The sequence below is a fragment of the Larus michahellis genome, chromosome 10, assembly GCF_964199755.1.
Source record: "Larus michahellis chromosome 10, bLarMic1.1, whole genome shotgun sequence".
In the NCBI taxonomy this organism is placed as follows: domain Eukaryota; kingdom Metazoa; phylum Chordata; class Aves; order Charadriiformes; family Laridae; genus Larus; species Larus michahellis.
In genome coordinates this window covers 20,530,330-20,553,174 of record NC_133905.1, presented here as the reverse complement: position 1 = coordinate 20,553,174, position 22,845 = coordinate 20,530,330, and the positions used below count along the sequence as shown (strand labels likewise).

Genomic DNA, 22,845 nt, shown 5'->3' with positions numbered 1-22,845 from the left:
ACCCTTTCAGCTATTTGGCTGCCACAGTGGTCTAGAAGTTTCTAAAATTAACTTTCTTCCTACTGCTAATTGTCAAAACCCCATAAGCAGCCCTCCTGGTACATGTCTGCTACGAACAGAAAGGTCACATATCAGACTGCACATCAATTAAAGAAATCCTACCTTAGTGCATCAGCTCCATAACTATTTACAATACTCATGGGATCAGGATAATTCTTCTTCCTTTTGCTCATTTTTTGGCCATCACTAGAAAAAAATCAGAATGCAGGCATAAATTCCCAGAATTGTTGTAATACACAGATAAAGAAAAAAGGCCCTTCAAATCCAGCTTAATTTTTCTGTCCTATTACGTTCTTGGTAGCATGGACATAATTGTGCATAAGGCCATCATTTCGGTATGACTGTTGAACCCACGAGAGCAACTCAGGGAAAAACCAAACAACCCAAGAGGCTCCCAAGTTACAAATCTAGGCAGGAAATCTGTCTTTCCTACCAAAGCTGAGGGAAGATGCACTTGTTTTGCATCAATCCCTCCAGCCCACTTGCAAGGCTTTATTTGAAAATAAAGGGAAACAAATATAATTAACTTACTTAAAATCGCACCTAAAACTACTCTGCATAACAGGTATCCTTTATTTCCTATTCGGACTTGTTACTCATTTTCTCTCTCTCTCGGAAGGATTAGTCCTGCTGGAAAGAACTCAGTGCAGAGAGCTGGGATGTGTAAACCTCACACTCACCGATACCTCCCTGACAAGTCTTAACAGCTCCAAAGTCCATTACAGATTTAATTTACAATTGACAGGGACTTATCGGAAATATTCTTTGACTAAAAACCTGTTCAGGAAAGACATGACAGACATACCAACCTGGCAAGAACGAGGCCATTCACAATTACGTTCTTGAAAGGAGGCCTTCCAAAAAGAGCAGTGGAGAGCACCAGCAAAGTGTAGAACCTGAAACAAGAGACAATGCAAACGTGACTTTCTAAATACGCCAAGCAGAAGGCTGCACGTCCTTCATCACAAAAGAATTTTTTCATTATGTTCTTCTACTCCAGCAAAGTTAAAATTTAAGTATGTGGAACATTTACGTGGCAGAGACTCAGAAGAGGAGCTTAGCAAAAGCAGATCTTTTTCCTCTTTGTAGCATACTGTGCTGTTTGCTCAGTTGTAATCTACTAGTCCAAGAAGGCTGAAGAATTGTAATAGGAAGCACTAGAAAGGTCGTCAAGAAGACAACTGTAGCATTTTCCCCTTTAATACAGAAAATACAAGGCAGGAGGGCATTCCTGGCCCCTCCGATGTGATATGTTTACAATACCTGTATAAACTATCTAGGACATTTAAGAAATCCGCATTGGAGCAAGCACAGGCACCTATTGGTCAATATGATCGTATCTGAGCAATTAAGTGGAGGTCCAAAATGACGTGATAATTTCATACTCAGGAGTCAGAACCTTCACCAAAGTAGGTATTTCTGACCTTCTGTAACTGCACTGCTTGTAATTACCTTTAAGAAAAATAACTGGAGGGGGGGCCACAGCTTTCCTGGTTAAAAATGAGTATCACACTGGCAATTGCTTAGCAACCTTAAAACAGCAGCTGACTATATGAAATCTAATTGATTTAGAATAAGGCACAGGAGGTTATGCCTTAGAACTATGCATTTGCATGAAGATTTAGTGGAGAAAGACTTCAGTGAAGAAAAAAACAAGAAGGTCCATCTGTATATTCCAAGTAGTTTTTATCAAAAAGCTGCCTGTAATTGCAAAAATCATCATTCTTATACTTGAGCGTCCAAAGTTCTGGAAAGGCTGCTGTGTGCATTACCGCACTTATTACGTGGCTTACGTGACAACTCTGATGCTTCTCTCCCAGACAGGCTTTTAACTCTACAAATCACCTCAATTCACACCGCACAATACAAACTCTCTTTATTAAATCGCACTGTAGTTTTAACCAGCCCTCCTCCACCTGCACAAAAACACATGCACCCAAAATCCCCACCTTCGTTTTTAACCTTCTTAAGAAAACCCCTAAACACAAACATCTGGGCACTTACTCCGATGATCGACACCTCAAGCCTACAAGGCTGACAGTTCATCACAAACACAGCAGCACCGCGTCAGGATTTCGTATGACGGTACCTCATTGACAAACTCCCATCACTTTCCGCAAACTGGTTGCAAATTCTCCTATTGGAGCAAGTGTATTTGCAATTAAAAAGAACAAAGCAGAACCAACTAGGAGAGATTTATTTCAATGCTGTTTGCATTAGGAAAATTGTACAGATGGACCGTGGGCACTGAAAAAATACATCCAAGAACTTTTGACAAATTTTATGCTATTTGCATTGTCAAACCCGATGAGGCTCAGCAATGAGGTACCTCAGGTGCTCACAGTTACAAGACTGTCTTTGAGATCGTGTGATCCACCTGTTTACACACCATTCTGACAAAACTCTTTCATTCTTTGAAAACTTGTTCTCTCTCAGATTAGCCTTTTTTAAAAAATTCACCTCATTTTCTCTCAATATTGTAAAGGAGTGTCTCTCTGCACCGAATTTTTGAAATATCTTGTGCACAGACACATTTGTTTCTGACAACCTCCACGACTTATCTCTGCTGCTTCATCTTCCATGCACCAAATCTGAGTCTGCTTCTAGTTATGTCCTTGAAGATATATAGCTGTCAGCCAGAACAATAGTAAAAACCCCTTAACATCACAGAGACAGACATCCACTTCTTCCCTCCTCTTCCACTCCCCCCAAATGGGAGAAAGTGTTCCCTCCCTGTTTTCTCCTTTCTTGAACAATTGTGGGTAAATTCATAATCCTGTGGGTAAATTCATAATCATGCCAAAAGCCTTCAGCTGTGAATTCCCTGTACGCCACCACATTCTGACCATGACTATAAATCTCACTGCACCTCCCCATATACAATCAGAGATAGAGCCTTTCCTATCAATCCATCCAGACTGCCAGTCTTGCGACCCAATGACTGCAAGACTTTTTCCTCTGGCCTTAACAAATGTAACTCAGCTCTTTCTCATATCCATGCAGAAAGTAATCAAAGCCATCACTCTCCTAGCTCATCACCTTGGTCACATTAATTTTCCCCTTGTCTCCCTTGACTTTCTCCCCTACTCTCTCGAGTCAAACAGAAGCCACCAGATCTCCACCTCCTGAGCTTTTCACCCCTACCAGTCCTCACTTCACGTCAGCTGCAGTCTCTGACCTGACACAAAACCAACCTTCATTCTTGATCTTAACACTTTATACAGAATACTTCAAATAAAAAAAAATAAAAAAAAAAAAAATCACATACTGTGCTGTTAACACTTCAGAACACATCAGCTTCTTGTTCACTTAGGCCTTATATAGTGCTATATATTGTTCACTTAGGCCTTATATAGCGCTATATATGTTCATATAGCACTTATGTTCATATAGTGCTGTCATACTGGCAGAAAGATACACCTGTCTTTTCTTCAAAACATCCTCATTTTCCCCAAGACTTAGGAAAAAGTAACTAAAAGCCTAACAGTTTTAGAATGAGAACTCTTCTTAAGAACAGCCTGAGACGGCTTTACCATTTACCAAAAAACCCCACGGTGGGAGAGGTATAAGCATCACGTATCAAGGCAAGTGTTTTGATATTCCACCCACAAGCAGATGAGACAGAGTTGAGTATGGAGAAGACTTACAGTTAACTCTGATGCTGACATTAAAAAGCAAAAAGCAATCTACTCCCGATTGTAATGTGAAAGGCTGCATTTGCCCATTGCCCCCAGCACACACAGGAGTGTGCGGGCTCCAGCCGATGCACAGCGGGTGTCTGTCTACAACCACAGGGCCACCGCTGGCGGCGGCCTCAGCTCGGACTTCTCTCGCTATTTTTCCGGGGCCAATCTTCAGTGCAATCAGCGATGTGATTCGGTTCAGCCTACTAAGGAAAGGGAAAGAAGCCGCTTTCAGCAGCAGCTTGCAGGTAGGTCAACATCAGTGAGCTGGAACCACAGGTTACATTTACTATTTAAAAAAAAGAAAATAACTTTATAAATTGGAAACATGATAGCTTAGCAGATCTGGATGTTGCACAGCACTCAAGTTTAAATTAATATCACACTATAAAAAGGACAACTTGTGTAAAAATTACAAACGCATTCTTTAACAGCACTAAAGAGCTTCATTGGAGGCATGTGAGATCAGACTTATCTTTTCATCTGTCATGTCTCCCACACACGCTTCAAAGCACAGCACTAAAAGAAACGCTGCAGTAAGTGTGTGTGATACATACTAATCCACTGTGATATCCTAATCTCAAACAGCTAAACCCTGAAACCTGAAATTGATCATTCCTCCTATATTTTTACTGGAATTGTAACGATGAGGAATAGATTTTGTATCCACATAAAAATCCCAAACCATTTTAATTCTTCTGAACTTTTACAACTCAGCAGGTCCCTTGCACAGCATAAGAATGATTACATTGTAGGGTTTTTTTTTTAATTTGTTTTCATTTTTTTGGCACCTAAATTACAATCAATGTCCTTTTATCTTTATAAAGTGTAATAGGGAATATTATAGGGAATATAATAGTCAGCTTATGACTGTGCCTTTTGCATGCATTTTATATATCTTTATCATGTGTTCTTTTGTCTCTTTTCTTAAAACAAAAAGAAAAAAAACAAAACCCACACACAAAACCCCCACAATTTTCTAATTCTTTTCAGATAGAAGGAAAGACTTAAAAAAAAAAGAAGAGGGAAAACAAAGTTTTTAATTCTCCTTTCATGCACATAATGAACAATGTTGCAGAAAGACTAATACACGGACTCACTAGTATTATGACTTTTCAAGCTATTTTTCTCCATTCCTTCTTCATTCTAACCCTGCACTAGCCTCCCCCGGTCCCTAAAGCACACCTGCTGCAGAGTAAGCAGGTTTTCTCCCAAATAAACAAAACCTTTCACTTTTCTCCACAATGAAACAGGTATTATATGGTATGGTATATAACATTCCATTTTATAGTTAAAATTTCCTAAATTAGCGTTTGTCAAATTAAATGCTGCAACATAGAGTTCACTGTAGATACTGGATCCAACACTGCCTGAAGAGCAGCAAACATGAACTAGCGACCTGCAAATGAGATCAGTACGTCCCTCTGCTGCTGGGTTTCATGCTACTCAACAAGTACTTAGTTGTACACTAACACCAAAAAGCACCATGACCAATAAACTGTGATTTATAATTGTGGAGAGCACAAATTTAAAGATCAACACAAACAGATGGCCTAAGAAAGACTACTTGGGGGGTCAGAAAACACAAAAATTCATCCTAAAAATCTGTCGGTTTTCACAGCCAAACTCAGATTTCAAAAATAGAATAAACATTTTAAAATGCCAAAACTAAAACTATATATATGCATGCATTCATGTACGTATGAGAACATTACCCAGAGAAAATATGAGGTTAGAGAAAAATTTTCATCAGTGATTGAAAAGCACTTATCCAGAAAGGAATCAAATAAGCAGATGAAGTTTTCAGTTAGAAAATTTGATTTTTGTAAACAATAAGATCTTAACAACTTAGGGTTTGACTTAAATTTGAATTTATGAAGACAAGCTGAGAGAGCTGTCATACACTTATCTATACAACATTGAAGGATCATCGCAGAAGGAACACTGTTAGAAGCAGGGCAATAACTTCATATAGTAAAGTAGCGGAAAATTACCATCCTCGGGTTTGGTCAATGCCTTCAGCAATGAAGTCAGCAGGGAAAGCATCTTCAAGTTCTTTTTTGTTTTCAAATGGATAATGGACTTGTGCGTAAGGCATGCTTCCACTCTCAAACCAGCAATCAAAAACTTCAGGGACCCGGCGCAGTAAGCCCTTGCCACAGCGTGAAGGGATTGTTAGGGGATCAATACTACAGGAAAGAAGATTGACAAATTCTAAGCAAAAACAAGAATTAGCACAAAAAGTTAACGTTATGCTTGCACATTAGGTGTCACAGGAGTTCTGGTTTTAATTTTAATGATTCTCAAAAAGGCCAGCATTTTCTTTGACATTTTTTTCTAATTTAAAGTTATTTTAGAGATTTTTTTTGTATTAACAGTGTCCAAGACAGAAGAAAGGAAAATTTATACATGTTAATCCCAAGTCCTCTTACTACCTTTCTATTTTCCTTAAATCTGTTTCCCTGGTTTTGGGCAAAGAAAACTAGTATTTTTTATGTCTACTCAGCTCTTTTTAATAACTAGTTAACAGCCTCTGTGACCGACCTTTCTCGATGGAGATCAGTGACTTTCACTCCAGACAGCTCTTCCAGTTCTGCCATTGAACCAATACACACCACCTGTAACAGACATGCAAGAAATTTAGTCAGTTGTTTGCAGGCAGTAGCCTAGGTTTGTAGGTCAGTCAGTATCTTCTAAAGTAGCTGAAAGAGCTGAAAAGCCAACAAAAATTTTGTACAAGGTCTCCTTCTTCAATCTAACAAAGCAGCGAATGATACAATTGATATCAGAATAATTCGAGTCTTCGAAGAACAAACATGTTGTCAGATATCAAAAAAGGTAGGGTTTTGTTGTTTGGGGTTTTTTTTTTTTTTTTTCTTCAAACAACTGACAACAGAAAACACCTATGAAAATTCGAGGATCCTGACTTTTATACAGATAGGAATTTCAGATCCCAAGTTCCTCTTCTGAAGCTAAGGTAAGCAGCTAAATTGCTCATAACTGAGTATAAGTGTTCCATCCCAGGTACACTAAACTGTTCATATTAATGGCATCTTATTTAAAGTGAAAAAGAAGTGTCGCAGCTAACAAAGTGGTTGTTAAGAAAGGTACAGACTTTTCTTGTTTTCATTGCATCAACGCACTACCTAAGAAAAAAGCAAAAAGTTTCAGTAACTGACTTGCATCGACATCACGAAATGTTGGTGAAACAAATGATTCTGAAAAACTGTACGTGGGAGAGAAGGAAAAACAAAGCTTTCCTTGCTTTACATTTTAATCAAGTTTAACCATCCCAAAGCCCTGTTGCCCTCCCTCATCTGGCAGGACTCACAAGCCACAAGCTCCAGTACAGATGCGGATTTTGGAGATCCAGTCCCACATGCTATCAGGCCAATGTAGAACTGATATGGAAAAAATGTTTTTTGACAGATCTGACAGGGAAGGAGTTAAGTGTATCAACATAAAGAAGCTGTAAGTAGGCTAGACATTTTTCACTTTCTATAACTTTCTAACTTGCTTTTAGGATAGAGTAAGTCAGAGTACTGCTCATCTCCTACAGCTAGTCTGAAATGCGTGTGTATCTATACACACAGAAGCTGTGACTAACCAAAAGGTTTTCGTGCCTTTAATTCCAAAAAAACTGTAATGAATTACAAAGAAGACAGACAGTATCATTTTCCTAGACTGATTCAACTGCTGATCTGCATTACTTATCTTCTATTGTAAAGCACTTTTTAAATGTAATTTTTTTCATTACTTACCTATTTTTCTTATTTTTCTATAGGAAGTGAAGCATTACAATGATTACGATAGTCAAGTACAACAGTCCGCAGCTTGCACAGCAAACCACACCAGGTGACTGATCCCAGTTAAAAATAGGCTTTTATCAACAAACTATTTTTATCCCAGACCTGCTCTTCATTCACTGTGTGGCCCCATAAGCAACCACACAAGCTCAAGTGCGCACTGCTGGCAGAAGAAAAGGTTTTAATAGCAGCACAGGTAAAAAAAATACCCTTGGATAAGCTGATCGCTTCATCTTCGCTAACCTTAGTACTTGAACATACCTTCACGCTATGATCTCGGTTAAGAGCTGCCCATCAGTTGTTGCTTTTCGAACCAAGCATTTCAATACTTCAGTAAAATTCTGAACATTGGATGCACCTGCAGAACTGCACCCAGCAGGACATATTCTTAGAAGAAATAACCTTAAGCCCACACGAAAAATCCAACCACCACTGGAGGAACACAGATACCACCATACTGACTAAAACCGCCTCTGTTCAAGTCAGAAGGATGGAGCTACTCTGTCACAAAGGGAGCTCATTAGATACTTCAAGGCAAAAAAACCAATGCAGCAAGTAGATGCTAATCATATCCGATCCCTCGTTAGGCCGCACCCACTCATTTCTGCAAGGAACAAACTGCTTTATGCTCTCAAATCAAAGCTATGGCTTCGGATACATTTCTTCAAAGCAATGTCTACTTTAGTAGCCAGGCCCCCTTTCCTACCAGTCACTTGTTCCTCCTCCATTTTATTTTTCAGCCACATCAAGTACAAACCAGCTGTGTTAACACTTAACAGCAGACGGCAAAGACTGAAATACACGGGGTGGGACTGGGGGCTGTTCAACCCTGTTTCAGCACCACTGAGACATAATGTGAATGAAATCAGAGGTCGAGGTGAAATACTAACAAAATGAACATTAGCATTATATTCAGGATTATCCTTGTAAATAGGAAGAATAAAGCCATCCAGCAGCATTCTTGGACCTCAGTGTTCCTGTGGCATAGTTCTCCAGTCCCTATTAAGTAAAAACGTTTGCTGTTACTGGTTTGTTATTTCAGCTCTGTTAAGTACCTATAACGGAAGAATGAGGAGTGTTCATAGAAAGAAAGAAGTCCATGCAGCATATCAGCAAAAGCATCTGGGATCTTTAGAAAGCATCTTCTGAATAGTAATCAGTAAAGAAATGGCTGCTAAGGTCAGCTAAAAGTGTCATCCTTCCTGCAGCCTCCGAGCAGCCTGGAACGTAAAGGAGCTCCCTCCCCTTCAGGACAGCGCAGCCGGGGTCCTCTCCTCCCAAACCTCCGACACACAACGGGGGGCACCAAAGCCAGCGGAGGGTTCACAGCTTACGTGAGTGACAAGCAATGAAACCATCGGAGAGTTTCCGTAACATCATGGAACATTTAATACTATCATTTGTATGCAAGTCCTATAAAATTAACCTATAGTCTGCTTTATCAACTTGCGTGCTATATTAAAGAATTTTATTATCTAATCCAAATGAGATGTGCTCCTCCACTGAGGAAATCATTGAGATTTGAGAGCTTAAAATTAAAAATTGCCTGCAAAAATGCAGTAATAAACACAAGCTTCAAAATTTAACTTCCATTATGTGTCTCTACCTGATAATTATGCTAAAATAGAAGCTAAAATAAAACTGTGGGAAACCAGATATTGATTTGTAATAAAATTCACTTTAATACCAATTAATTCACCTTATTGTATATTAAATAAGGATCTGTTATTACTTCTCCAGGATTTAATATGCACAGCATAATTGCATGCGACAAAGTGTTCTTTTGAGAACAGGCAATGAAGAGGAGGCTCTGCGATCTCCCATGGCACCAGGCTGCAGTAAAACTGAAGTCAATGGTATTTCTATATGAGAGCAGATGTCACTCGGGCCTTAAGTTCCATATCCGTTCCAATGGTATTTAGTTTTTAAGCTATATCCCACATGCATAAAAAGAGCATGAATATTAAGAAACCCTAACTTGAAATTTAGCATGGTCCAGAAGCCATACTTGACTATTGAAGCATGCCATTCAGACTTTAGAGTAAACAGAAATGTATAACATCTACGGATAAAAATAATAGATCTGTTGGTATTTCTATCATTATTCAGAACACCAAGCCCTGAGGAATATACGCAGCTAATTTCAAAGGAAAGGTCAATCTTCCAAGCTAGACATCACATTGTTATTAAAAACAAAGAAATCAAACCTGAAAAAGCAAAAAAATCTGTACACACAGGAATACAGACATTGGGAGACTGGACAGAAAATGAAATATTATTAGAGGCAAGGAGTGGGAGTAATGTAACCTTTACACAATCTTTTTCAGCTGTAAAATGATGTCTTGAAGTACTTTAGCACAAAACTGAAAGCCTTTTCTCTATCTAAAAAACCCTCTGTTATACCAAAAAAGGGACTTAAAGTTTAGTTTTAAGACTGACAGTTCATATCTAAAAATTTTGAATAATTGTTAAAAATTAGTATGTGAGAGACAGAAGCACTTGGTTTGCCAGTAATTTACAAACATGCTCATAGTATAAATAGAATTCAACTACCAAGGCTTTCTTAGATACTTAAATTGTAACTGCAACAAGTAACTCCCTCCCTCCCCCAATATCTCCCTGCCTATCAGCAAGATTTCCAATGAAGAGGAAATAAAATATGCTTTATGGTGCACATCTAAGCAGTAGTTCAGTTCAAGAAAACAACATACTTTTCTGGCATATGTTTCCCTATCTGAGGTCTTCCATGTCTAGAACGAAAATTAAACCTTTTTCAAACCAGGGGTGATACAAACAAAGGCTTCAGCTGCTGCCATCAGTATTCACCTTCCATGGACACCCTGACATTGGTTAGCATTTCCTATTTCCAACGTGAAGAAGGACTTATCATACGTGTCTAATGGAACTAACCTACACAGGAAAATCTTCAGAAACAGTTTTAAAACTTGGCGTTTTGACACTTAGAAAACTGCAGTCATCAAAACTGTGTAAAGTATTCACTTGAGCAGTTTGCTTTCTGCTCCCAATGGCAGGACACCTTACAACTTCAAAAAACCTCATTTCTAGCATTCTCGTTATACACTTTCATCATTCCACTAGATTCACATTTTTACAGTCTGTTGTATTCACATATGTAGCACTACAAATATATATTTTCACTGTTGTCCTATGGTGGACTTGCTTTTATGCCTTCAGCGATTCATTTGGCTTGAAGTAACCAAGCATCAGAATTTTAAAAACAGACTGAAAGGACTGAGTAAAAAAAAAAAAAATCTTTCTTGCCATTTTCTCACTGCATTTGTTATTTACATGAGATTTACCATTATTGCAAATTCTTCCAGGAAAGATAAGATTAATTCTCATATAAAAAACAAAAAAAAATTGCTTGCAGTTTTCAAGCAAAAGCAAAGAAAATGTGTATGGGCACACAAATACATGCATGCATATGCGAATATCACCTCCTATAGATATACATATACTGTTAAGACATACTAATAGAACTTAAGACTGCAGCAGCCAAAGATATAACAGTCTATCAAAATAAGCAAACAACGTACACAGATAGGCTTTTCTGTCAACTGGAAACCTTTGCGTTCTTACTCACCTCTTCAAAATCCTCGCTGACCCACAAAGGGATGGGCGTTCCCCAGTACCGGTTTCTAGAGATAGCCCAATCTCGTGCATCTTTAAGCCAGTTCCCAAAACGCTTCTCCCTCACAAAATCTGGAACCCTGGTCCGAAAATAAGAAAAGTATTCTTTTATCACTACATTCCACTTAAAAGAAATCTAGCAAGAACGGTTATGTTTTATTTCATCCACAAAACAAGTCAATTTCAGCACACTACATGAATTGCAGCACATTCATGTTACAGCACTGGCTATCGCAGGGCCTGTAGACTTGCTGCCAAAGACGTAACACCATTTCTTCTGCCTTTCTTTGATCTTCAAGTAAGCTACAGAAGTGAAAAATACCATGTTTATTTTACTCTAAAATAACTCAGTAAAAACGTGTACAACACACAACAGATTCATTAACAATGATGTCCAAAAATCCTCAGGGTAGTCCAACATTGGAGGATTATGGCTAAGGCCGGGTAACAATACTACTGCTTTATTTTACATACAGAAAAAAAATACCAGTTACCGATTTTGGTGCTGAATGAAATTAGAAAGTTTCAAAAGCCTGGAGTAATAGCATCAAAAGGCACTTTGCATTATACACGTGCATCCAGGTGTCTGCACGTTACCTTTAGGCTTGGAGAATAAAAAAACCCAGGTTGATATCCTAAAAAAAAAAAAAAAAAGCCTTTTTATGCTATTTATTATCTCCACTTTTAATTCTCCAATTAAAAAACAAAACAACCACCCCTGCCAAACACAGAAACATACCAGTGATTGCTAAAAAAACACCTCATTTTGAGCACTCATGGGCTCTGAGGAATGTTAAAGACGAATTTTCATCATGTGAAAATGTCTTGGAGCTCGAAGGTTAACATCAGAATCTGATGCCTAGCAAGTTTCCTGGATAAGCTAAATGGCCTAATGGTTTGGTTAGGAACCTGTTGTTTTCTCTTGTGATGTAAACAAATAATTAACTATTTATACAAGGATTATATAGCAGATAAGGGGAAAAAAAAAAAATGGTGTTTGAAGTCAACAATATATCCCCTTCAAGCCTAAAGGTGCATTGAAGGCAACCAACCTCAAATGAAACTCATGGGAAGAATAACCTTAAGACAGCGTCATAGATGCACAGAAGCTGTGAATGAACAGTTAACAATAATACAAATAACTCCAGAATTGAGTTATCAAACAAACCATGACAAGCTTTTCTGGGTTTGTTTTTCCAGTGTACCTAGAAGGTCCCTCCCCGAAGCATAAGCTGGATTTAGAGATCCAGAGTTTCTAAAGAAAGGAATAGCTAAACTACAGAAAACATATGGCCTCTTCTACCATTACTTTTCAAAGCTCTTGGCCCCCTCTCAAACGTTTTTTGAAGAAGAATGATTTATTCACAGATCAGCCCCAAGAGTAACAAAAATGAAAGAATCCTTTAGAGGAAAAATTAAAAGAATGGATCCACAGGACACACTAAGGTGGGATTTGGCCCAGCAGCAGGAGATCTATGAAATAAGGGCGAGCATCCCTCAAAGATCTACTGATGAAAATGAAAGCTACTGTCTTTTAAAAGTTTTACCCATGACAACGCCATGTGGAGATCTGAAGACTTCTTGATGCCAATGTTGTCTCAGGTGGATAAAAACTACCACTAAAAGACTCACTAAATATCAGCTTGCAGTTTTGCAGCTTCACTAGTCATAGATTTACTTGTGGCTGCAACGTTACCTTCTGTAACATTTCTCAAACAAAAATGTAATACGAAAAAATTTTTAAACAAACTCAGTGACTAATGCTTCACATGACATCCATACCTCTGCTTTGAAATTTAGAAATGTACACAGGCTTTTACAATTTGTTTGAGTGGGACTCATTACTACTAACTTGTTGTGGTGACCTTAAGAGACCCGCTCTCCAAACACAAGTGGAAACTGTACGAAGATCATTAGCATTTGCCTAACATTCCACTAATGTGGAAAACTTCTCTTCACATCAGTCCTAAACTAGTTTCCATTTTTCAGAAGTTGTTAGACACTGATTAGCTGAAATTATTAGTCCCATTTAACATAGCTAGAGGCTGAAACAATCCCCCAATGACATTAAAATGCTAAGAGTTTCAACTCTGCCTCCTCAAAACATGCATGAAAAATTAATTTCATCCCCAAAGTGGACATTAACCACAAAAATGTATGTGGTGTGATCTCTCTCTCGATCTCTCTTTGAGCTATGAAAACATATAATTTACCTCTTCTGGTAAAATTGCCTGACCCCGCTGCCAGTTTTTAGTGGAACATAAAACACAAACCACTTCATCTACCATCAACCACATTTGCAACAATGATTTGTGGCACTTCCGAGGTAACAATACAGAAATAACACCGCCACAGCCATCAAATAAAATAAAAAGAGCCTGTATCTTAAACACATTTTGAGCCCATCACTCAAAGAAAGTGTTACTTAAAACAATTGGTTCTCACCACCACATAGCTGCTGCCCAAACCGAACGGTGGATACAGGCTCCAACTGGGACCAAGCCAGAGGAGGCATCTGCAGCAGAGAACAGCCTTGCCAGTTACACACTTCTACAGGACTACAGCCTGTTCCTTTTATTTAGTCTCACTGGATTCAGCTACAGATATCTCAGTCTGACACTTCTGACTTACCTACATAAGAAAAAATTAAATAATAATGAAAAAAAATATTCAAAGGCACCTTCTATTTAAGTATTTCGCTAGGCTGGGAAGACAGAACAGAGTATGCTCAGCACTGTTGTTACTAACACCCGATCATTATGTTACACCATCTCCAGGTTAGTGTTTCTATAGGGGTTTTTTCCATTTCTTAACACTCTTCTCAGGTATTTTCTTGGTATGCTTCTCTTGTTAAATTTTAATAAAGATAACATCCTGCCACAGGTATATATTATTAGTTAAGGAAGCATTTATAACTCTTCCATCTACACCAAGCAATGATTTCTTAAATTTGCAGAAAGATTGTTTGTTTTACTCAACTAAGGAGACTGAGGGCAGCCTGAGGAATGCCACCCTCCGGTGAATTCTGCTCCCTTTCTCCCATGCAGTAATTGAAGAAACTTGGCCTCACCCTGAGACCACGCCATACCGCGTTTCATCTATCAGCCCATGGTCTTCCCCACAATGCCCAGTTAGTTCTTCCATCTGTATTCCCAAGTACATTGCAAACAGCTTTGTGACTTTGGTAAGACCACGATAAAACCATGAATCACTACTGACACTGGTCTTCAGCTTTCAGGACATTTTGGGGTGTGTTAAGCACCGCTTACCTAAACCCCAAAGCTGAAATAGTTCCCTGAAAGTTAGTGGAGTTAACGGCTGCACAATTTGTCAAGGTGCAAACACTGACCCCTGTGCATCAAAACTGTCCTCACAGCATGGCTATTTAGAAGCTTTAAACAGAATGAAAAGACAAAAAGAAAAGCAAGGCCACCCACATTAATATGCCTAGTTTAGAACACAGATATATGAAAAAAAAGCCTTTTCCCATATGCTAATATGCACGGTTTTCACATTTAACCAGGTATCGGTCACAAACCCCCTTCAGCCAGAAAGCAGCTATTTCAGGTTTCTGCTGGTGGCTTCACTGAATTGACAGTGGGGTGCGACAGCCCCTCCACAGCGACCCACCGCCAACAGCACCGGACACGTGCCCGTCTCAGAAAAGGTCAAGCTCCAGCATCAAACAGTTCCACAATTTTGCAACCGAAATCAAAGCAGTGACTCCTCTCCTAACACAATCCTGCTGCAGATCCTAAAACTGTGCTGTTAGAAACAGGGTTGTTGTTTTTTTTTTTTATTTCCCAACTGGTCTACAATTCGTCTGGGGTTTGACCTTCAAATTTCTCTGCAAAATGACACAGATAGGATTTCGTACTTCTTTCTCAAACATTTAGCAAGGTTAAGGAGACTGCTGTCTCAGCAGGTCGTGAAGTTCTTGATTCATGCCTGTAGAACAGTGTGGGATAATCGCTACTTCTACTTTCTTGGCACCCAGGAGAGTGCACTAAATAAACTTCAGGATGCAGACGTTTGAGCAATTGAAAAGTTCAGGGAAATGAACTCCACAACGCAACAGAATAAATACTGATCTGTCAAATCATAAGTTAGAAAGATTTTGAATGAAAGTACATCAGTTTCAACCTGTTTGAATACTAATTTCTATCTTACTCTCCCAACATCAAAGCTCCATCTTAACAAATTAGAGATTACAAAAATTATTAATCTGCTCCAAATTTGTATGCCCATTTTTGACTGTTTGTTCCTATTTTTGAAGCAGATTTGGGGTTTTGCTAAATTCATGCATTGCTAACTCCTCCGCACAGTGAACTCCCACATCCTTTCTTGGTAGCTACTCATTTTCTTAGTGTCTAAAATAAAAACTCCATTTGACAAGCAAAAGAACCAACCCCACAAAGAGCAAAACAAAATCCAGTCCTTTAACAACATTTATTAGCTTATCACAACAGAAAACACTTCCCTTGCTTTCAGAGTCTATGTACTGCCCAGCACACAAGTCACACAAGCAAAGCGGGTATGGATTTGAAAACGGCAAACGAGGGACCATCTGCAATGCCAGAGCACGAATGGGTGTGCTAACGGGAAGCTGCCACGGCTGCTGATCCAGTGATTTCTCATCCCCAATTAATACCCGAGGAACAGCATCAGTTAAAATTAGTACATTTCCTTTCTGTCTCTTGTCTCCAGAAATGTGCAGGATGTAAAAAAAAAAAAAAAAATCTAAATTACTACATAATCCAGAAGGGAACATTAAAAGGATTAAGACATCTGTTCCTTTTCTGTACATCTATCTTTGAAGTATCTCTCATGCTCATGAGACAATGCAAACACTGAATTCAACTTATTGCATTTCCAAGCTCAGATGTGCTCTGCATGGCTCCGTGATTTGGCTCACCTTGTCCTAGTCACAGGGAACTCTGTCTCAAAGCAGCACTATCCCCCTCTTCTGTAAACACAAATACCACTGCTGAAATAAACTGCTGACAAATATTGCCACAGCACGTCTCCTCTGTTTTATCATCAATTTACCATTAAAAGCTGTTTAAGATGTTACATAAAGATATAATAATCCTTTCTCACTTTCCATCATCCCTCTCTTTAGCTAATTTTATTCACGACGTGCTTTGAAAAACCACAGCAACTTTATGTCTTGGATAAAATTTACTGCGTAATTACTAATGGAAGGAAGCTCTTAGCTTACGAATTATTTGAAATAGTCCCATAAGTATTAGACTATAAAGCTGATAAGCAAAACATTATCTTAAATAGTATGAATTAGGAATTCTAGTACCAGATTAGCGCCCAGCATTCGATATGTTTGGTGCTGAGAAGATGGTCCCAGAGCTATCCTTTCATTTGGTGAGCCAGTGACTCTTCAAGCAACACCTGACGTCAGGAATTACTCCTGTGTCTGGGAAGGAGATAGTTATTCTTCCAGAAGATACATGAGTTGTAACAGCAAAACCAAAGCTGATTAAGTAGTTATCCTATGTCAGTTAACTGACTATGTACAGATTTATTAATACTCATAGAAAACAGCTGTGTTTTTTTGTTTTAGGTGTAGAATTTGCTTTTCTTTTTAAACATTAACCAACCCTTAGAAGACAAAGTCTTAAATTCCATTATGTTAATTTACTCTAATAACAAGCCTCCTTCAACATGCCCTCAAATTGATTTTTAATGGGTTTTAATTCAAGGAGATAAAATAAGCAACTATTCATACCCTTTTGACACTTTAATTAGTGCCAATCTATATCATGGACCTAATTAAACATGGGGGGAGGCGGGTGGGCGGAAAGGTCAGCTGTTTGCAAGGCACGCAGAATTTCCACTGCAGCAGTCTCTTTCTCCTCCACCTCGATTCATGGAAGCTTCTCCGAAGGGTGCACAGCCACACACCCCACCCCAGCTCGGCTTGCCTCCACCAGCGCAAGAGAATTTTCCGCTTAGGCGCAGCTTCGGTTTGCTGAGCGAACAGCGCGTTCAGTCATTTTGCTACAGCGATGTTTTCTCCTTCGCTCTTTCCTCCCAGTTCCCATAGCAACCCCCGCCGGGGCGTGAGTCCGCAATGCTGCCGCAGACTGCATCAGCCGCGGGCACCACACAGCCAACGGGAGCCCCCGCTGCCCCTTTCGCCATGCGCTCGTCATCAAAAATCCTGACAGATTTCATTCATATGACACAGGCGCCATGCTAATTGCCATTAAATTTTTTAATCTCACCAATGACGGCAAATAACCCCGCATCCTGGAACCAGTGAGAAATGAAGCTTTCACTTTGCTTCTTTCTGCATAGTTTCCTTCGGAATATTCTAATATTTATAATTACAAAGTAATTTTAAACAGCATTAACAGTGAGGATTCATTTCAATTAATATATATATAAAAATATGTTTGCAGTCCTATAAAGGTGGCAGACATTCAACAGACCGCACATGCGGATAGATTTACCAGCTGCCCAAGAAATTAGTACAATAATTGCTTAGTGAACTGACATTTGGAGTCTTTATTTAATAAAATATTACTTGAACCGAACAAGCAGCTTTCAATGACCATTCGCTGGGGCCGAAAAGATACCTGCTGTATTCATGACATAACTGGCAATCTCTGCTCAAGAGGCTTTGAGAGGAAACGGCAAAATTAGGACACAGCAGAACACAAGCCATCAAAATCAACTGGAACAAGCCTCAAAATTCACTTCTAATCCTCAACTATGTCTGATAACAGCCAGTAATAAGATCTCCTGACTTACGCTGCTCTAAATTAGACAAACACAAGGCTAACCCTGCAGCAATTTTTTTTCCACCTCCCACTGTAGGCAGTGACACTAGTCTGAATCTTTCCTCGGGAAACGTTGCCATCTAGTGACTACACGTTGCCATTCACCCCACAACGGCTACTAGAGAGAAGACCCAATTCGTATTTACATTTCCCGAGTAAGGAAAGTGCGATCGATGATTCAAAAAGAAGAGTTACAATTGCATGGTCATATTAAAAATTTTAAATAAAAAAAAAAAAAGGGAGGGGGAATTCCCCCCAAGACACATTTAAAACTGTTCAGATATAATTTATTTATTAATGCTAACAAACTAGGAAAGAAAACATCCTATGAGACATCCTTAAAAAAAAAAAAAAGGAAAAGGGAAAAAGGAAGAAAACAAGGGACTCGGTAACTGACGTTCTCCATTATGTTACAATTCTGCCACAACTTAAAATTCTGTTTCCCCTGCTGCAGACTCAGATTTCTCATCTGCACAAAAGTTACAAGTTTAGTAGAAGAAACGTTAGCTTTCTCTTGCAGAAAATGGCTCTACAGCCCATCTTCTGCACACTCTCCCAGCCTTAGGGTTTATGATACAAGACAGGCACAATTTGTGATGAAATCACACCCTTCTGGAGGTGGGAAACGGTTTGCTATTCAACAAAGGTGGCAGCTGGTCGAACATTAGAAAGGCCAAGATCAAAAGCTTCTCAAAAGATTAATGTGTTCGACTGACCCATGGGAAAGACACCTGGCCTCAGACCGCTCACACAGGAGCGTCAGGAAATGTGTGCAACATTCACACTTTGTAAATCAGGAAATTCACGTCTAGAGAAAGGCCTATTAGATGTATTCTACGTGGTATTTTCACTAAGAACTAACAGTTTAAGCGACGAAAGTCAAAAAAAGGATACCTTCAACTAAGGACCTATATATCAAGCTCTTTATCGACAATGCTTGAATTTTCCAGTACCAAGAAGATGTAAGAACAAAAGGCTTGGCTTCTCTGAAGTCCCTTACTGTCTTCCATCACTGATGCTTGTTTTTCTGCAATACCAAGTCCTGGATGTCCTACCTAAACAATGTCAGAACTGCGCAACAGTCTCTAACACTAGAAACTTGTCAACAGTTAGAGGTAAATCTTTCAGGAGTTACTGAAGTGGAACTTCAAGTGAGGGAGGCTTTTAAAACATTAAAAATAAAGTTCAAGGAGGATATTTAAATACAAACTACACAGTCTACAGAACCTTTTCTATTGACCTACAAGTATGAAAGTATTACATACACTGACAGAAGTGCCAGCTACAACAGGTGAGAAACATAAGTATAAATTGCACAAATTTATTCTTTAAAATAACTTACACATTTTTAATTTATACCGACTTTGACCTCTGATGACAGTAATTAGTCCTATATTACAGATCGGAATCTAAGGTGCATAACTTAGTTGCTCTTTCAACAAGTCATACTATGAGCTGATAGTTACAATAAACAATTAAGGCTGAAATCTGGAGCACCAACACCACGACCCAGCTTTGGTGCTGCACCAAACTCCGCATCGATGCGAGAGCAACCCAAGACCAGACAGCCCTGACCAGTTCAGTTAATTGCCTTTTTTTTTTTTTTTTTTTTTTTTTTTTTTTTACATAATCTCTTGTGACAGTTGTGTATTAAAGAGAACGTTCAGCAACAGGCCTTGGATTAAAGACTGAAACACAGTCTCTTAAATACTGTTCCAATTCTGCATTTTCAGCAACATCCAGCGCAAGTTACTTCCCACTCTGATGAGAATAAGATTGGGAGAAAGAAGAAAGGGGTTTTTTTGTTTCTGATTTTACAAAACTGCTGGCACTTTACTCACGTAATCATTCTTGAAAGCTATAGTTAAGTTCATTTTAAAAAATGAAGACACAGTTGCTAGCTTTAAATTTTGAATAACTATAGCTTTATCAGTACTAATTCATTAAAAAACTAATTAGAAATGCAATCAGGTTGCAAAATTTGTCCAACTATGTTTAATCTCTTTCATCAAAAAGGGTATCTATAAAGAGTGCAGCTATTCTTAAGGGACAATATACCTATCAGTCATTTATAAGAATAAAAAAAGCAGTGCAGTCAAACTCATTTTGCAAAGGTTAATATAGTCTGAAAAGCATTTATCCCCAATTTTCTCATTTTCAGGACATGCTGAAGCCCCAGAGAGTCCAAAAATAAATTTTTAAAAAGCTAGGTATTATTCCTGTGACACTTGCAGAGATCAAGTCTCTTCAAAAGCAAAAAAAGTAGGTTTTGGGAAGGATGGACTTCCCAAAATTTAAATAAACGCTAGCATTCTCAACACCAACTTAAGACGTTATATCCCAAACAAAACTGACATCAGTGGACAACATAGGAAGAAAACCTGAAAAGTATGCTTTTTTTCTTTTAAAAAGCTATATTTTAAAAAGCCATCTTTATCTAACAAAAGCCATTGAGTATTCAAACTAGTGATTATGAAATCACACACTGCAAATATCTATTATTTTATTAATCATTTAGTGATAACACAGCTCTACTTGAGGCCGTATTCTCTACAAAAATATTCTCAAAGTCTCTAAGGCCATACTCCTTCGAGAGGAATCTTGAGGAATCAGTTTTATGGTCAACTACAGAATCATGCTGACTCAAGAACTGCCTAAGGGACAGACGATTACTGTAATTCCAAGCATGTTGAATATTGACTACTCATACAATTGTCTGCTCTTCCCACCCAACCTTCGCAACACCAGCTCTCACCTTTGGTTCCATTTGTATCCCCACTACTCAAAACTTACAAAAAGCACCACTTAAAACCCAAATATGTAGGGTTCAAACTGTTTACTAATTCTTACTAACATTTCCTGGATGGAAAAGCAAAACTAATCTCGATCATTCAAACACTTCCTTAATAGGATCATTACGTTTCTCTTATGTTCATGTGAAAATTAAGTATGCAGGTCTACTGTCAGTCATCAAAACAGTAAAAGCATCTTGAGAAAGCTAATTAAAGCTAAGAACAAACACTTTCACCCCCTCTTCGCTTATTTTTTCCCCCAAAGAAGGATCACAGTATGTTCTGTTACGGAAAACAGAAAGCAACACTTACTAATCTATAAAATCTTCTTACATATCCAGACTGGGCATGTGCTTATTAGCAAGCCAACACTGCAGCATTTTTGGACAGTCTGTATCATGGATCACTAACTTTTCCCACGTATTTTAATATTTACAGTGCTCGTACCACGTAAGCAGTTATGCAAAAGCTACTCATGGAGAATTTAATTGCTAACTACCATCCATGGAAAAAAAAAAAACCAAAAACTAAAACAAAACCCAAAACGCAGCATAGGCTGTAACTTCACTGAAACTCGAGTCACCTTCTTTAACACCATCTCATTTGCTGCGCAGAGGCACACCAGACTGCAATCCCAACTCTCCTATACTCCTCGTATGGAAAGACTGAACGTCAACCAAAATGGCACCCAGTACAACCCAACGAGGTTGTAACCACCACGTTTTCCCCACCTGTTCTCAACTTTCCAGTCACAAGTTATTTATGAGAGGAGGAGAAACAAAAATAAAGGTTATGGAGGTGGAGAAGGTCAGGTCCTCTTGTTACTAACACACCATAAATCCATAATTGACTCTCAAAATGGCTATCAGCACCAACAGTTCCCTCTTACTGCTAATTTAACAGTGCATTCAAGTTATCTAAAACTTATCTGTTGTTTTCTACACAAATTTCAAACAAATGTGTTTCATATTCCCTGTATACATATAAAGAAGTAATTTTTGGGAGGATTTAAACCTCTGAAACTGGGGTAACTTACAACTATTACACAAGCTTGGGGAGCTGGGCGGGGATTTCTGTGGGTGTTGTGGAGGGGTGGGGTGTTGGTTGGGGTTTTTGGTTTTGTTTGTTTGTTGCTTTTTTTTTTTTCTTCAAATGCACCTATGACAAAGTATCAACCTTATCCATAATAACTAAATGAAAAGGAGAAAAATCTTATCTAAGAATTAGTTTAATTTGGAACAACAAACACCCAGAGTTTAGCTGCCTAAATTCTTCTCCCTAGTGGACCCTTTTGGGAGGCTTAACTGGGCAGCCCCATACTTCCGCAGATTGATTTTCCCCTCGCAGTTTCTCTTCTGTTGAATTTCTTAGGATTGTATAATATGATTTAAGGATACTGTTAATGATCCTGTAACGTATTTCACTGTAAACTATTAGTGTGTATTCAGCCTTACTTGCAGCATATATATATATATATATCTCATTGGGGTTTTACACAAGCAAAGAATGCCTTCTCAACACAAGAAAGGAGTAGCACACAAACATGTTCAAGCACTGGGCTGATACGCAATTAAGCGGGTTATATCTGTTTGTACCAGGAAGACTATCCCATTGCTCTACCAGTTTGAGGCGCATTTGTGAAACCTGAGATAAAACACTATTTAAAACTGGTTACCAGCCCCATTCCAGTAATAGTGGCTTAGAAAGCCAGAATGGAAATATGAAGCTAAGTTAGCACACCAACAGCAAAATGGAGCTTTGTAGAGTTCCAGCACACACCCAATCCCAAGCAAAGAATTAAAAAAAAATAAACATATGCAGGAGACATTACCAGTAGCATTGGGCATTATTCTCCAGCAGCTTCTCCACCATGTGCTCCACTCTTACAAACCAGCTTGGCACAGCTTTGTATATCAATGGAGTATCTGACCTGTAGAGGGAAGGTGATGGGGAAGGGAACAAAACAAACAAAAACATTTTCAGTGCTCCGTTATTTATAAAATACACTTTAAGAATGTATTTTCGTACATGACACTCTCCTTTCCACAGACTG

General features: G+C 38.7%; 1 protein-coding gene across 4 annotated transcripts in view; it reads right to left on the bottom strand.

Moving 5' to 3' along the window:
• The window catches only part of IARS1 (isoleucyl-tRNA synthetase 1), a 112,752-nt gene that overhangs the window by 46,495 nt on the left and 43,412 nt on the right, over positions 1-22,845 (bottom strand). For all 4 annotated transcript variants that reach the window (XM_074603195.1, XM_074603196.1, XM_074603194.1 and 1 more), the window contains 6 exons: positions 22,624-22,722; positions 11,154-11,280; positions 6,288-6,361; positions 5,738-5,932; positions 870-956; positions 163-246 (listed from right to left, as the gene is read on the bottom strand). In XM_074603195.1, coding sequence (XP_074459296.1) covers positions 163-246; positions 870-956; positions 5,738-5,932; positions 6,288-6,361; positions 11,154-11,280; positions 22,624-22,722 — 666 coding nt within the window. The remainder of the gene's footprint in view (positions 1-162; positions 247-869; positions 957-5,737; positions 5,933-6,287; positions 6,362-11,153; positions 11,281-22,623; positions 22,723-22,845) is intronic.